This window comes from Erinaceus europaeus, chromosome 21, assembly GCF_950295315.1.
Source record: "Erinaceus europaeus chromosome 21, mEriEur2.1, whole genome shotgun sequence".
Classification (NCBI taxonomy): Eukaryota; Metazoa; Chordata; class Mammalia; order Eulipotyphla; family Erinaceidae; genus Erinaceus; species Erinaceus europaeus.
In genome coordinates, this window is record NC_080182.1 from 26,685,973 (window position 1) to 26,702,961 (window position 16,989).

General features: G+C 44.8%; 1 protein-coding gene across 3 annotated transcripts in view; it reads left to right on the forward strand.

Annotated features, from left to right (window-relative positions):
- Positions 1–16,989, forward strand: part of DLEC1 (DLEC1 cilia and flagella associated protein) — a 73,633-nt gene that overhangs the window by 15,123 nt on the left and 41,521 nt on the right. For all 3 annotated transcript variants that reach the window (XM_060180615.1, XM_060180617.1, XM_060180616.1), the window contains 3 exons: positions 2,573–2,757; positions 2,974–3,197; positions 4,939–5,017. In XM_060180615.1, coding sequence (XP_060036598.1) covers positions 2,573–2,757; positions 2,974–3,197; positions 4,939–5,017 — 488 coding nt within the window. The remainder of the gene's footprint in view (positions 1–2,572; positions 2,758–2,973; positions 3,198–4,938; positions 5,018–16,989) is intronic.

Consider the following 16,989-nt stretch of genomic DNA (forward strand, 5'->3'; position numbering starts at 1 on the left):
AGGCCAAGAGACATGGAAAGGGTTTGAAATGTAACCAAACAAACAAACCGAGAGAAAGGAGGGCCTGAAGACATAAATAAGCAAGTGTTCCAGATGGTGTCGGAGCCTGACCCCAGGGGTTTCCCAGATCCCCTTGGAACAGAGCAGTGTGCTTTCTTCAAACATGGAGGGAGTAATGGGCAGGGTGTCGGAGTGGGGGCCACTCCCTGTGAGACGAGACACAGAGCTGAGAACAAGTGGAGGGAGGCTGTGCTGTGGGCTTAGTGCTGAGAGGTGTGTTCTGGAAGAGGCACCAGGTGGATCTGACGGCCAAGCATTCGAATGGCCTGGCAGTGCCAGGCTGGGAAGACAAGCTCGCAACAACCCTAGTCTGTGGGTTTAATCGATGATCTCTTCATGTGGGAACCAAGAAGGTGTCAGGGATGAGAAGACTGGGATTCAAAGAACTGAGGGTGCTGTTGAAGAAGGGGTTCCACTGATGGCCTGAACCACACAGAGGGAAGGCCAGAGAGAGGCGGCAGAACCAAGTGACATGGGATACCAGGCCACTTCAGTATTCCTTTTTTTTCTGCCCCCAGGGTTATCACTGGGGCTCAGTGCCTGCACTACAAATCCACTGCTCCTGGAGGCCATCTTTTTTCCCATTGTTGTTATTGTTGGTGATGTTGCTGTTATTTATTTTTTTATTATTATTTTTATTTATTCCCTTTTGTTGCCCTTGTTGTTTTTTTTATTGTTGTAGTTATTATTGTTGTCGTTGTTGAATAGGACAGAGAGAAATGGAGAGAGGAGGGGAAGACAGAGAGGAGGAGAGAAAGATAGACACCTGCAGACCTGCTTCACCGCCTGTGAAGCGACTCCCCTGCAGGTGGGGAGCCGGGGTTCGAACTGGGATCCTTATGCCGGTCCTTGTGCTTTGTGCCACCTGCGCTTAACCCGCTGCGCTACAGCCCGACTCCTAGATGTTGCTGTTATTATTGTTATTGTTGCTGTTGGACAGGACAGAGAAAAATTGAGAGAGGAGGGGAAGACAGAGAGGCAAGAGAAAGATACCTGCAGACCTACTTCATCAGTTGTGAAGCGATCCCCCCTGTGGGTGGGGAGCCAGGGGCTCAAACCAGGGTCTTTGTGTTGGTCCTTTGCTTTGCATTATGTGTGCTTAACCTGTTGCACTACCACGTGGCCCCCACTTCACTATTCTAAAATTAATTAGAAACACACTACCTTAGGCAGATAAATGAGAATGAAGTTAACATGTATTGATAATGCATAGTAGTATCAGTTTCATTGTATTCTTCCTAGCAACAGTATTTCTCTTTTAATCTTTTGGGAGATGATCTTATAGGTATAAGTAATCTAACATGAACTTCCATTCTTTTTTTTTTTTTTCCTCCAGGGTTATCACTAGGGCTCAGTACCTGCACTGTAAATCCACTGCTCCTGGAGGCTATCTCTTCCCACCCCACCCCCATTGTTGTTGTTGTTGCTTTATTTGTTGTTATTGTTGTTGCTGCTGTTGTATAAGACAGAGAGAAATTGAGAGAGGAGGGAAAGATAGGGAGGGGGAGAGAAAGACACTTGCAGACCTGTTTCACCACTTGTGAAGCAACCCCCCTGTAGGCAGGAAGTTGGGGACTTAAGCCAGGATCCTTGCGAGGGTCCTTGCACTTGAACTTTCATTCCTTATTTAAGTTTTCTTTCTTTCTTCCTTTCTTTCTTCCTTCCTTCCTTTCTTCCTTCCTTCCTTCCTTCCTTCCTTTCTTTTTTAGTATTTGCTTATTAACATGGGAGAGAGAGAGAGAGCACCAAAATATCACTCCAGCATAGGCCGTGACAGGGCTTGAACTTGGGACAGCCTTCAAGTTCATTGCTCCACCCATTGCACTGTCTCCCAGGCCACTTGTGCAAGCCTTTTAAAAGCACATTCACTGATATTGGGTATGTTTACATGCATGTGTATGTGTGACTGATCTATTCATGTTCTTCATTTTTTTTAAATATTTATTTATTGAATAGAGGCAGAAATTGAGAGGAAGGGTGGAGAGAGAGGGAAAGAGAGAGACACCTGCAATACTGCTTCACCACTTGTGAAGCTTTCTTTTTTTAAGTTATGTTTATTTATTATTATAGAGACATAAAGAAATTGAGAGGGGAGGGAGAAATAGAGAGACAGAGACAGAGAGACACCTCCAGCACTACTCAGTACTCGTTAAGCTTTCCCCCTGCAGATGGGGACCAGGGGTTGAACTGGGGTCCTTGAACATTGTAACGTGTGCCCTCCATCAGGCACATCGCCACCTGGCCCCTAGTCACGATTTTTGTATTCAGTAGCTGAATAAACACTTTAATATTTCAATCCTAGGCCTTAGTACATGGGGTAAGTTTCAACGATCAGTATGCTGTAAAGCAATTTATATCTCCTGTGGGAAAAATGAAAGTGAAGGGAGAAAACATCAAACCAAGTGTGGCATTGGTGGTTGTTTGTTTATTTAGTTATTTATTTAAGTCATGTGAAAATGTCTTGCTTCCTCACCATGAATTGGGGGTTCAGTTTGTTTCTTGGGTGTCATAGGCATCTCCAGTCCTGGACCTTCCAAACCAACTTACAGTTATGAGAAGCGTTCCATTGCCCAGAAAGCAGCTGCTCCATTCAGGAAGGCCATCACTAAGTGTGAAGAGATATCAGACTACTCTATAGGCAGCCTGACCAAGGACTCCTCTGTACAGGCCAAAGTCAGGACCAAAGAAAGTACCACGGTTAGTGCCGGAGCCGTGTACAGTGAGGGGATGTGGGCAGCGTGCCTGGGGCGGGGGGGCGAAGGGGAAGGAGTTTCAGACGGAACAAGAAGTCCCATTTAGTCCACAGCAACACAGACTCTCCTTGACCGTCTGTGGGTTGGTTATGCAGTTGGCCAAGAAGTCAGGACACACACTTCCTCTGTCTCTGACTCTGTCCTTGTTTGTGTTTCAAAGAAAGCAAGCCAACCGAAGAACAAACGCTGGATGAACCACTTACGTGTGCCACAGAGAGAGCTAGAGCGACTTCTGCTTGCCAGGATGGAGAATCGGAACTACTTTCTGAAAAACCCTCGGTTCTTCCCCCCTAACACCCCGCACGGAGGCAAGTCCCTTATCTTTCCTCCAAAGAAACCAGCACAGAGAAGAGAATCGAAGAGCCTAGATCTGGAACAGCAGAGGTACGACTTTCCCTGAGTTGTGTTCTTGGAAAATCTTACCCTTTCGAGTAAAACCCATAAGGCCCTGAGTCTGGTCTGGCCAACGGAGGATTCTGTATTCATGGAGGGGAGCTGGGTGTCAGTGTAAGAAAAGAGCAGGACTTCAGGGATACCCACAGATAAGCCCTTTTGAACACACACCCCGTCCCCCAGAGTCCTGGGTTTGTGCTTTTTCTGAGCTGCCAGAGTGAGGTGTTGAGTGATAAGGTTGGTGTGTTGGTCCTTATTTACATCTGAACAGTCTGGATCAAAAGGAAGAGGGGGAGTCACTTATACTACATGCTCCTTCCACTTTGAGCTATTTGTTTGGATGAATGTTTTCATATTTGATTTACTATAAATGATTAGTTTAAAATGTGACTTTTCTTTTAGATGACCTTTGCTTATATTTTAATGATTATCTTCATGAGGGAAATGAGTTGCTTCGTGGGTTCATATTTCACTTAAAAAAATTTTTTTTTTATTTATATATTTATTACTGAATAGAGACAGAGAAATTGAAACGAGAGAGGGAGATAGAGAAGGAAAAAGAGAGAGAGAGAAAGAGAGACACCTGTAGCCCTGCTTCACCACGTGTGAAGCTTTCTCCCTGCAGATGGGGTCCAGGGGCTTGAACCTAGGTCCTTGCACACTGTAATGTGAGCACTTAACCAGGTGTACCACCACCTGGCCCCCATATTTCACTTTCAGTGAATCTAAAACTACTAGCATTTCTTGGTTAGACAAATGAGTCTATATAAGAATGCAGCAGGGAAGGTGGGAAGAACCAGAGCCTCACTCTGGTTCATGTGCTGCTGGGAATTGACCTCTGGACCCCAAATTTGAGAGTCCAGTGCTTCATCCACTGTGCCACCTCCCAGACCTCAACAAAGAAGTTATGTGTTGACAGAAGTTAGAAAAGACTTAATATTTGCAGGAAAAATAGCAGCTAAATAACTCAGCATTGACCTTTGAACTTCTTGAGATTTCCCTGTATATTGTGTTGCCGGAAAAGTCACCATCTATTTTTTGCATAGGAGAACAGAAAAAAATACATTGTGACACCCCTCTTATCCTATGGTTTTGTCAATATTTCCATTTTATAAATAAATACATTCTTAAAAAGAAAAAATATGCCATTACTTTTCTTTTTTCTTTTTTTTTTTTAAAGACTGGTCTTTTTTCATATATATTTATTTTCCCTTTTGTTGCCCTTGTTGTTTAACATTGTTGTGGTTATTGTTGTTGTTGTTATTGATGTCATTGTTGTTGGATAGGACAGAGAGAAATGGAGAGAGGAGGGGAAGTCAGAGAGGGAGAGTGAAAGAGAGACACCTGCAGCCCTGTTTCACTGCTTGTGAAGCAACTCCCCTGCAGGTGGGGAGCTGGGGCCTTGAACCGGGATCCTTAAGCCGGTCCTTGAGCTTTGCAACCACTGCACTTAACCTGCCACCGCCCGACTCCCACTGTGACTTTTCTGACAACCCAATATGTTGAAGTAAAGTATGCAAAATGAAAGCTATTTGTTTCTTCATAATTACCTGGTCATGCTGCAGAATTATTTATTTAATCTCTCATGACTGCAAAGCCTAACAAGTGGCACATGGTGGGTACCTTTGAAGGCTCGGATGTGTTTATTCTATATGAATTGGTCTCTCTGTAGTATTCCGTCACTACTGACAGCCTTTCTCCTTCCCCCACCCCACCCCATGCCCTCCCACAGCTATGCTGAGACTCCAGTGTTTCTAGCTAAGCCATCAATTGGATTTTTCACAGATTATGAAATTGGACCCGTTTATGAGGTAGGATTCTTTCCTTATAGATCTGACTGCATCTGCTTCATCCTTTTTAAATTTTTATTTAATTTTATCTTTTTTTTTTTCCAGAGCACTGTGCAGCTCTGGTTTCTGATAGTGGTGGTGGGGAGGAGGGGATTGAATCTGTGATCACTGGGGCCTCAGGCATGCAATTTCTGTGTCTTGCCAGGCTAAAATGGGCTGAATTATCTCCCTGACCCACTCCCCCATCCCCCTCCTTATTTCCCTTTCTCTTTTTTAAGCAGAACACTGTTCAACCCTGGCTCATGGGTAGTGCCTGGGATTAAACCTGGAATCTTGGAATCTCAGGAATGAAAGTCTTTTTGCATAATTATTATGCCATCCCTCCCAGCCTGGTCTTTAAAAATATGAGCGCTTAACCAGGTGCGCCACCACTTGTCCCTAAAAATGAATTTGAAAAAAAAGGCAGCCCAGAGCTAGGATAGTGGCTAGACTTAGAAGCATGAAGTCCAGAGTTCAGTCACCAGCATTATATGTGACTCCCTGGTTCTCTTTCTCATCTCTCTCTTCATCACTAATGAATAAGTAAAATATTTCATAAGAGAGAAAGCAGAACTCCGATATCTTTTTTACTCAGGCACTACTCAACTCTGATGTATGGTAGTGCCGGAGATAGATCTGTGACCCTGGGACCTCAGGTGTTCAATTCTGTGCTCTCACTGGCTGAGCTGTCTCCCCAGCCCTTTGTACTTTTTCTTCTTCTAGCGTTTGCCCTTCTTCCGTAGCCAGTTAATGGTTTTGAAAGTGACTGGGATCCATGTGGATTCAGTCGGCTAGGAAGGATCGTCAGTTTCCCCAATGAATGGGTACTCACGGGATGCACCACGGGAAGGTCGATCCAATGCATCCCGCCCTTTGTACTAATTATGTTTAAAAAATACTAAATTTTTTAAAATATTTATTTATTCCCTTTTGTTGCCCTTGTTTTTTTTTTTTATTATTGTTGTTATTGATGTTGTTGTTGGAAAGGACAGAGAGAAATGGAGAGAGGAGGGGAAGACGGGGAGAGAAAGATAGACACCTGCAGACCTGCTTCACTGCCTATGAAGCGACTCCCCTGCAGGTGGGGAGCCAGGGGCTCGAACCAGTAAAAAATATTTTATTTATGAGAGATTCGGTCTATAACAGTGCTGGGAGCTGATGCTGGAGCCTCTGGAACCTCAGACATGAGCATCTTTAGTGTGGGGCTATCTTCTTAACTTTTCTTTTTTCTTTCTTTCTTTTTTTTTTAGTGATTTGATATTGATTTACAAGATTCTGAGATAATAGGTATACAATTCCACACCATTCCATTCCCACCACCAGAGTTCTGTGTCCACATCCCCTCCATTGGAAACTGCAGTGGTTCTCCCAAAGTCACGGATATGGGTTAGCTATCTATCTATCTATCTATCTATCTATCTATCTATCTATCTATCTATCTATCATCTATCATCTATCCATCCATCTTGTGTTTTACCCATTTTTTCTACAATCCTGCCTTCTCTTCCTTTCTAAATCACACCTACACCTATTATTACTTCCAAGGATACTTTCTTTTTTCCTCTTTCTCAGATAAGAGAAATAGTGCTGGGGTGGCACACCTGGTTGAATGCACATGTTACAATGCGCAAGAACCAGGTTCGAGCCCCTGACCCCACCCGTTTGCGAGTGGTGAAGCAGTGTTACAGGTGTCTCTCTGTCTCTCTCCCTATCACCCCTTCCCTCTTGATTTCTGGCTGTTTCTATCGAACGAATAAGATAATAGTAAAAAAAAAAAAAAAAAGAGAGAGAGAGAGTAATAATAGTACCTGGCTCTCTGGTGTTTTCCAGATTTACTTCCTTTTCAGTGATGGTGTGAAAACAAGATTCCTTGGTGACAGATGGCTTTCATCTTGATAGAAATGGGGTTCAGAGCCCTCTGGTCACCTTCCCCATCCTTGACCCCTCTGGGAGTATGGTACCCCACCTCTTTTTCCCTGCATCCTCATCAGCACTTGTGTTACAAGTCTTTTTAGTGAAAGTCCTTCTCAGTGGTGTGAGGTGATCAGCAAACACTGGCAAGGCAACAAGGCAACCATCCCCATCTCCCCCGCCTCAGCTGGTCACCAGACATCAGCACATTACTGAATACGCTATATTCATGGATTGGAAGGCTCACTTAGAGAACTGTTGTCAAGAAATGAGTCAGAGAAGTTAGTTACTTGTGTGTTCACATGGGGAATAAGAGTCAAGATACTGTTGTAAGTGAACAAAAGTAAAAACAAAATTTGGAACCTAAGAGGAGAGAAAATATATTGCCTGAGAATGGTGGGTCTTGTTTGCATTTGGGGAGAGGGTAGCAAAAAGCTCAACTGTCCTTGAGCAGCCTGAGTAAAAGTGTCAGAACATATCAGCTTTATCTATTTATTTTCAGATATATTTCTTGAGGCCAGGTGGGAGTACACACGTTACCCAGTCTTGAGGTCCCACTCCCCACCCTCAGGGGGGAAGCTTTATGAGAGCAGGTAAAACAGGTTTGCATGTATCTCTCTTTTCTCTCTTTCTCTCTTCCTCTCTACTGCTCCCTCCTCTATTAATTTCTCTGTCATATCAAATAAAATAGGGAAAAATCATTTATGAGAAAGAAAAAGAGAGGGAGAGAACCAGAACATCACTCTGGCACATTTGATGCCAAGAAATCAAAATCAGGACCCCATGCTAGAGAGTCTAATACTTTACCCACTGTGCCACCTCCTGGGCTGCACACATCAGTTATCTTTCTTTTTGTTTTTTTTCTTCCTTAAAATGATACTTCCAGAAAACCTTGCAAAATTCATTATGAGATATAAATGACAACCTCCCAGTGTTCTCTGCTAGTATTTCTGTCTCTGCTCAGCTTCATCTGCTCCATTTTCCTCATGAAAATGTCTCAATTTCCCCTCAGTTTGGTCAAAAGTTCCCAAAGGCTGTGATAGAACCTTGGGACTGCAGTCTCTGGTGTAGGGTAGTTGTTAAATATCAATGTGCTATTCGTGATATAGCAACATTTAAACACTTGGATCTATAATGGCAGTAAAGGAGGACAGATATATGGGGGCACTGATAAACGTAAGACAGATTTGGAAATAATTATGTGGCCAGCGCAGTTCTAGTCAGGAGGATATTCCTTAAACAGCAGTTTCATTAATCTTAGTTAGCAGTTGGTTTTTCTCTCCTTGACAGGTTTGCTTGTCTTTTTCAAAATATCTAGGTATAGTAAGATACATGAACAACTGTATAGAACTCATTCTGTTAATTGATTGCTATTCCAGGGCTCATCTGTTAGAATCACTCGAGATAACTGAAGTTGCTAATGTAGACTAAAATGCATTATCTCATTTACATACAACATCTGGTTTGCTTCTTCTGACGTTGGTCTAGGTTTGTCCAGTGGAGCCTTACAACCTGTCTCCTGTGTTCTTTTGACATGACCTAGCATTTTTTGGGGGGGTCACTTCCTGCCATTCTGGCAGTGCAGCCTGTTCTTTGCTCATCTTGTACTCACTCTGGTTCTGAAATGAGTTTCTGGTTCCTTGAGTGGAGAAGGGTATTTAGAAACCAAGGCAGCAGCACGAAGCCTGCTCTTTGCTGCAGGAGTATTCTCAGCAGACAGAGCTGAGGTTAAGTGGCATTTTCTTTTTTTTTTTTTTAATAGATAAGTCTTTTTAGTTTTTTAAAATTACTTGGCTTATTTCAGATAGACAGAAATTGAGAGGGAAGGGAGAGGGAAAGAGAAAGATACTTGCTGCATTATTTCCCCACTTGTGAAGCTTCCCCCTGCAGGTGGGGATGGGGGCTTGAACTGGGTCTTTCTCTATTGCTTTTTCTTAAATTTTTTTTATTTTTTTGCGCGCGCGTGCGCGCGCACACACACACACACACACAGACACACACCCCATTATAGCTGGGGCTTGGTGCCAGCACTATGAATCCATTTGCTCCTGGTGGCCATTTTTTACTTTTTTTTTAATTGGGTAGGACTGAGATAAACTGAGAAAGGAGGGGAGATAGAGAGGGAGATAGATAGAAAAAGACAGACAGACACCTGCAGACCTGCTTCACTGCTTGTGAAGTCTCCCTACTGCAAGTGGGAAGCCAGGGGCTTGAACCTGGATCCTTGTGCGGGTCCTTATGCTTTATACTATGTGCACTTAACTCAGGGTGCCCCCATCCATCTCCCAGTCTTTCTGCATTATAATGTGTGTGTCCAACCAGGTATGCCACCACCTGGCTCCAAACTGGCATTTTAATAATACCAACCATATATCTATATACATATATTATTGTTATTATTTTTTTCTTTTTAAAATATTTATTTATTCCCTTTCATTGCCCTTGTTTTGTTGTTGTAGTTATTATTGTTACCATTGTTGTTGGATAGGACAGAGAGAAATGTAGAGAGGAGGGGAAGACAGAGAGGGGGAGGGAAAGATAGACTCCTGCAGACCTGCTTCATCGCCTGTTAAGTGTCTCCCCTGCAGGTGGGGAGCTGGGGCTCAAACTGGGATCCTTACGCTTTGTGCCACTTGTGCTTAACCCACTGTGCTATGGCCCGACTCCCTGTTATTATTTTTAAAAAATATTTATTTATTCCTTTTTGTTTCCATTGTAGTTACTATTGTTTTTTTTTAAATATTTATTTATTCCCTTTTGTTGTCCTTGTTGTTTTATTGTTGTAGTTATTAATGTCATTGTTGTTGGATAGGACAGAGAGAAATGGTGAGAGGAGGGGAAGATGGAGAAGGGGAGAGAAAGATAGACACCTGCAGACATGCTTTACCGCCTGTGAAGCAACTCCCTTGCAGGTGAGGAGCCGGGGGCTTGAGCTGGGATCCTTACGCGGGTCCTTGCACTTTGCGCCACCTGTGCTTAACCCGCTGCACTACCACCCGACTCCCATTATTGTTGTTATTGATGTCATTGTTGTTGGATAGGACAGAGAGAAATGGAGAGAGGAGGGGAAGACAGAGAGGAGGAGAGAAAGACACCTGCAGACCTGTTTCACTGCTTGTGAAGTGACTCCCCCGCAGGTGAGGAGCTGGGGCTCAAACCATTGTTATTATTTTTAATCATGACTTGGCACTCAAATCACAACTGACTTCTCAAATGCCTTCTCCCATTCATACTCAAAGCTCCCTTTTTCTCACAGTCGCCTGAAGCATCTTGGTAACATTCTTCTTCTGAACATCTCTGCTTCAGTGGCTTTCAGTGACCTTTGGAGCTAGAACTCCAGAGATGCCATGTTCAATCCAAGATTCTTAGCACTGATTTTACATTAGGAGGCCTGTATTCTACAGGTGCAGTGATCTGGAGCTTAAGAGTGTGGTTACAAGTACCTGATATAGGGGGCCGGGTGGTAGCGCAGAGGGTTAAGCGCACATGGCGCGAAGCACAAGGACCAGCGTAAGGATCCTGGTTCGAGCCCCCGGTTCCCCACCAACAAGGGGGGGGGTCACTTCACAGGCGGTGAAGCAGGTCTGCGGGTGTCTGTCTTTCTCTCCTCCCTCTCTGTCTTCCCCTCCTCTCTTGATTTCTCTCTGTCCTATCCAACGACAACAGTAACAACAACAACAACAACAACAACAACAATAAACAACAAGGGCAACAATAGGGGAAAAGTAGCCTCTAGGAGCAGTGGATTCTTATTGCAGGCACTGAGCCCAGCAATAACCCTGGAGGCAAAAAAAAAAAAAGTGATATAAAAATGAGCGGACAAAAAGTACTTAAAATGTTCTTTGTTGGCATGTTGTTGTTGCTGTTTTAAACCAGAGTATTACTCAGCTCTGGTTTATGATGGCACTGGAGGTTGGTCTGATCTGACGTGGTTTAAGGACAACTTTTATTGGCGCAGTAATACTCTGGTTTAAAACAAAACGGCAGGAGGAAAGCTTCATAAGTGGTGAAGTAGTGATTTCAGGTCTCTCTGTCTGTCTCTCTCCCTATCACTCCATTCCCTCTCAATTTCTAACTGTCTCTATCCAATAAATAAATAAAGATCATACAAAAACCATTTTCAAAAAGAAAGATGAAGGATGGAAACATTTTTCAACTTGCAAAGTCTTTCAACATTTTTGTGGTCCCTATCTTGGGAAACTCCTAGAGCACTTGTTCTCCTGGCCGAAAAGGAAGACATAATATTTGAGAGAAAAGAGTTCTGGCACGGCAAGAGAGATGAAGGAAATCCCCAGGTTAATCATGGTTACGGGACTTTCCAGTTACTCGTGCTGCAAAACAGATTCCCTTAAAGTCTAGAAACTTCAAACCACACTTTGACCAGGTGTACAGATTATTTGAATCGTAGATTCAAACTGGACACTACGGGCACAGCTTGTTCCTTGATGTTAGAGACTAGGAGGAGTCTTTGCATAAGGGTGACTTGAAAGCCAGGGGCCAGGATGCTGCTAGCCCCATCCTCACTCATGTACCAGCTGATTCTGGGCGTCAGCAAACAGCAAGAGTCCACACACCCACACACGTTTTCTCCTGGGCCTGGGCCTGGGCCTGGGCCTGGACTTCACAGCAGGTCCACTTCACAGTGCACAGGCCTTTTGGCCTCATGCCTCAAAGTGAGTCTCTGAGCCTCTAGGTGAGGACCCCAGCAAGAAAGATGTTGATGACCTGACCTGGGAGGTTTCTGCCACACAGTTGAGGAAGTCACTGCTTGCTCTGTCTGCCAGAGGCTGCGAGTGAGTCACTAAGGTTGGCCCACTGGCAGGAAGGCACATAGACCTCAGCTGGCCAGGCAAGAGGTGTCAAAAAATTTGTGCACATGCCTTTTTAATTAGTTTATTAATATGATAGAGACAGGCAGAAATGGAGAAGGAAGGGGGAGGTAGATACCTGCATCACTGCTTTACCGCTTAAGAAGCTTCCCCACCCCCAGTGGTTGATCACTGGCCCTACATGCCTGAGGTTCCAGGTTTGGTTCCCAGCAGCACATGCACTGGAGGGGTGCTCTGATTGTCATCTTTCTATGTATCTGTATTTCTCTCGTGTGAAACTCTCTAACATACATGTAATAGAGAAAATTGGGTTTTTTTCCCACTAGAATTATCACTGGGGCTCAGTGCCTGCATGATGATTTCACCTCTCCTGGCAACCATTTTTCCCTCCTCCCCCACCCCTCGTATTTATAGGACATAGAGAAGTTGAGAGGGGGAGAGGAAGATAGAGAGGGAGAAGAACGGGCCAGGTAGTGGCACACCTGGTTGAGTGCACATGTTGTGATGTTGCGGTGTTGCAATGCTCAAGGGCCGGGGTTCAAGCCCCTGGTCCCCACCTGCAGGGGAGAAAGCTTCACAAGTGATGAAGCAGGTTTGTAGGTGTCTCTTTGTCTCTCTCCCTCCCTGTCTCCTCCTTCGCTCTCGATTTTTGGCTGTCTCTGCCCAGTGAACAGATAAAGGTATTTTAATTTAAAAGGGGGGTGGAGAGAAAGAGAAACACCTGTAGCAGCACTGCTTCACTACCCATGAAGCCCCTCCCTCTGCAAGTGGGGGTCAGACGCTTGAACCCAGATCCTTGCACATGGGGACATATACACTCAACTGGGTGTGCCACCACCTAGCCCTTAAAATAAACCTTTAAAAGAAAAAAAATCTGTCTCAAAATGTATGATAGTTGGTAGTAGAAGTGGCAAGTAATCAGTTCAGATAGGATGAAACCAGAAAACTCTAGGAGAAGTCTATTTATGAGAGTGACATTGCTAGAAGTCTCCATACTCCTGAACATCTGGGGAGGGGTTAAAAGTATTGATAAGTACACAGCACTGAGTTAATTAGTTAATTACTAACTCCAGGGAAAACAAAGCTTGTATTTCAATTGCAAATAGCATTACTGTAAATATTACTTACTGGCCTAACTCGTAGTGTGACATAATTCAAAATATGAAGAATAGCAAGGACACATCATATAATATACCAGATATTAGGAAAAAAGAGAACATCCTGAATTAGTGCCTACACCTGCAAAGTAGCACTCTCTTGGAGACAGAGAAAGAAATGCCCAAGTGATCAGCAAAAGGAAGAATAAGTGTTTGTCTTAGGAAATAGGAGGTGATGGGTATGGGGGTCCCAGGGAAAGAGGACAGTGCTTTGATTTTCAAAGTTTGGAGGAACTCTTCAACTCTCCCTCTTTGTTATTTTTATCTTTTTCGCCAAGACCTCACATAAGGTATGTGATCTCACTATTTGGGTTGCTTTTTCATTTAAATGGAGAGGCGGGGAAGACACAGAGAGTGAGAGATGCCACAGCTTCTCCAGTGCCACATAGCCCCTCTCCGTGGTGCCAGGGGTTGAGCCGGGGCCACACATGTAACACACGTGTCCTGCCCGGTGGGCTTGCCCTACCTGGTTGCTGTGCAAAATAAAAACACCTGTGGGCTTTTTCTCAGGGTGAATCAAAACGGCAGATTTACTAGGCACATAAAAACCAGGGTGGAGAAATGGGAGAAAAAGACTAGCTAGTCATGTGGCAAGAGCATGAGGGTTGTTTTGTTTTGTTTGAATAGAGACAGACTAGAGAGGGAGAAAGAGGAAGATTTACAGACCTGCTTCACCACCCAAGAAGCTTCCCATGTGTAGCTGAGGACCGGGGACTTGAACCTGTGTCCTTGCATACAGTAGTGTGTGCTCTACCGGGTGCACCACCACCTAGCCCCAAGGCATGAGTCATTTAAACATTCACTAGCTTTCAGCTTCATAATGTGCTGGTCTCAGGAGAAATGGCCTCACCTGGGACCCAAGAGTGAAGAGGCAAAAAGCGAGAAAAGGCTGAGAAGGCTGATCTTCCACCAGTGGCTTGCTTAAGTAATCTCCCACACCCACAACCCCTTGTGGGTTTATGTACATCTGTCATATGCTCACAATGTCAGCCTGCCATCAGCCCTACACTGATTATATTCATGTCCCATAATTCCTTTTGCTTACAGTCAGTAAGAAGTGTGCCCAACACCTGGCCTATTTTGAACTCTATGTAACTGAACGGTAGTGAAAATAGCTTTTTAAAGAATCTGACAAAAGCAATATCAGGCCCAGATTACTTCACAGGTGTATGCCACCAGTCCCTCTCACATGCAAATTGTCTCAGAGACGAGAAAAAGAATGAAGCATGCCTTCATTATTATAGGTAATGGGCTGCTTTGGTCTGAATGTTTTTGTCCTCCCAAAATGCATGTGCCAAAGCCAGAGCCTCAGAGATGATGGCATCAGAAGTGTGGCAGTCACAAGGGAGGAACCTTGGTGAAGGGGACTCAGGCCCCTTGCCTGAGAGGCCGCAGTGTGACCCCTAGCCCCACACCACTACAGACAGTGGGAATTGCCAGGCTGTGGACTAAGAAGAGCATCCTCACCAAAACCCCACCATGACTGCCATCTTGGCCTTGATCGGTCCAGCCTCCAGGACAAATTAGAGGTCAGTCTCCCTCGTAAGCCACCCCGCTTATAGGTGACAGAGCCTAATGTTACCGGGCACCAAAGGCAGAGAGGCAGCTATGAAAAATGAGCAAAGTCAGTTTCGCTTCAGAGCACAGATGCCCACCTGTTCCCTCAGCCTTTTACAGCTGGGCCAGAGCGTCTCTGTCCCCAGGAGGAGAGCAGAGCCCACCCAGCGGGTGTCGGAGGCTAAGAACTGTGGCAGGAGTGAGACCTGTCCCTTAGCAAACCAGAGGGTTTCTATGTCCCTGTACTTTCTCGTGCGTGCGTTTGTGTTCTGTAGTTTTGATGAATTTAAAAAGGCATCTGATTCAGGAGGCAGCACAGTAGCTAGAGCAGTGAAATAGAAAACGTAAGTGCAAAGTTAGTAGGCAAAAGACAGCAAGTCAAGGAAAACAGAAGACACATAAGGCTGGTGGAATGCTCACTTGGATAGTGTGCTGCTTTGCCATGTGCGCCGCCCAGGTTTGGACCTGACCCCCTCTCACTGGAGGAAGCTTTGGCACTGTCTTTCACTCTTCCTCTGTTTCTGTCTAAAACACATGCACATGTGCGTGCGCGCACACACACACATACTCCAGGAGCCAATTATGTGTAACCAGGAGTGCAGGGAACGTCTTCACAGCAGGTTAGGAGTTGGCACTTGACTGCCTTGAGTCTGTCATTTCTCCTGCAAGCTTTCCACTCCTACCTCAGAAGCCTGCTCACTGCGCCATCCTTATAATTATCATGACCCCAAACTTTGAAGTCTCATGTCTCAAAGCCTGGTTTCAGTTGGTCATGGCTGAAAGCCTTCTGAGCAGCCGAGTCCCTCATCTCCTGCTCTCCTTTTTACTGCGCCTAGGCTGGTGAGAAAACCAGCTCCAGAATGGCATCCCAAGGGCCTGCTGTCTTAAGACCCTCAAGTATCACAGCCTGGGCTCCCCACAAAGCAGAGCCTGAGGTGAGATTGTGTGGTTTATCCAGGTAGAAGTGTGTGTGTATGTTGGGGGGGGGGGGGGTGGAAGACAGGGATGCCAGTACCACAGTGTTCTGACAAGCTGTCCACCATGAAGTGGTTTAGTCTGAAATTCAGTCAGATGTTTCATTTTTTTGTTTTTTTATTATTTATAAAAAGGAATCATTGACAAAACCATAGGATAAGAGGGGTGCAACTCCACACAATTCCCACCACCAGAGCTCCGTATCCCATCCCCTCCCCTTATAGCTTTCCTATTCTTTAATCCTTTGGGAGTATGGACCCAAGGCCATTGTGGGATACAGAAGGTGGAAGATCTGGCTTCTGTAATTGCTTCCCCATGGGTATTGACAGGTCGATCCATACTCCCAGTCTGCCTCTCTCTTTCCCTAGTAGGGTGGGGCTCTGGGGAAGCAGAGCTCCAGGACACATTGGTGGGGTTATCTGTCCAGGGAAGTCTGGTCTCAGCATGCTAGCATCTGGAACCTGGTGGCCGAAAAGAGAGTTAACATACAAAGCCAAACAAATTGTTGATCAGTCATGAACTTAAAGGCTGGAATAGTGCAGATGAAGAGTTAGGGGTTACTCCATTTGGTAGATAGCTAGTAGGCATCTTTTAGTTATATTCCAAAGGGCCTAGTTTTTTTTTTTCCCTGAGCCTGAAATCTGATATGCAGGTGCATCCAAGTTATTGTCTGGGGAGATGATATCATGGCTGGAAAAGGACCAGAAAGCTGGATCAGGGAAGAGAGTAGCTCCCTAATATGGGAAAGGGGTATATATATTGTTGACTGTAAACCCCCAGATGTTTCATCTTACAGGACATTCTCAGGAGCCTTATCAGCTGCTGGCTCCTGCCTCTCACTGGGCAGAGGCCCTCCTTGTGAGGACGTGAGGGGCACTCCTTCTCATGAACACACCTCCATCTTCTGTGACAGCAGTGGCTGAAAGTAGCTAGTTCTGTGCGTGAGAGAGCAGCAGCCTGTGCCGTGGAAGCAGTATGTGTTGCCGCTAGGCCTAGCCCTGCACACAGGCAGACCTGAATTCAGAGGTGGAACTGAGTTAGGCCGGGGAAGACAGCACAATGGCTGTGCAAAAGACTTTCATGCCTGAGGTTCCAAAGTCACAAGTTCAATTCCCTGGCACCACTATAAGCCAGAGCTAGGCAGTGCTCTGAGGGGTAAAAAGGCAGAACTGAGTTAGTATCCTTGCTGTGTGGTGAAGTTTACTCCCTCCCTCACTCCATACCCCTAAACACTCATTTCGAAAAAAGAGTTCAAGATAAAAGGATGAAATATGAAGAAAATATAGAAACATGTCTTAAAATTAAAGCACAAACCATAAGAGTGAATAAAAACTCACGTTATTAATTTTTTAAGAGCTCAGCTGGTATTACATATATCACAGGTATTCCATGTCTGAGCCTCCTGGCTCCTAGCACTGCATGCATCAGGCTGACACCTGACTTATTTCTGTATCTCACGTGAAAGAAATGAATATTCCTTAAAATTTTAGAAGTTATAGTCAAAAGATAATATAAGCTGTAAACT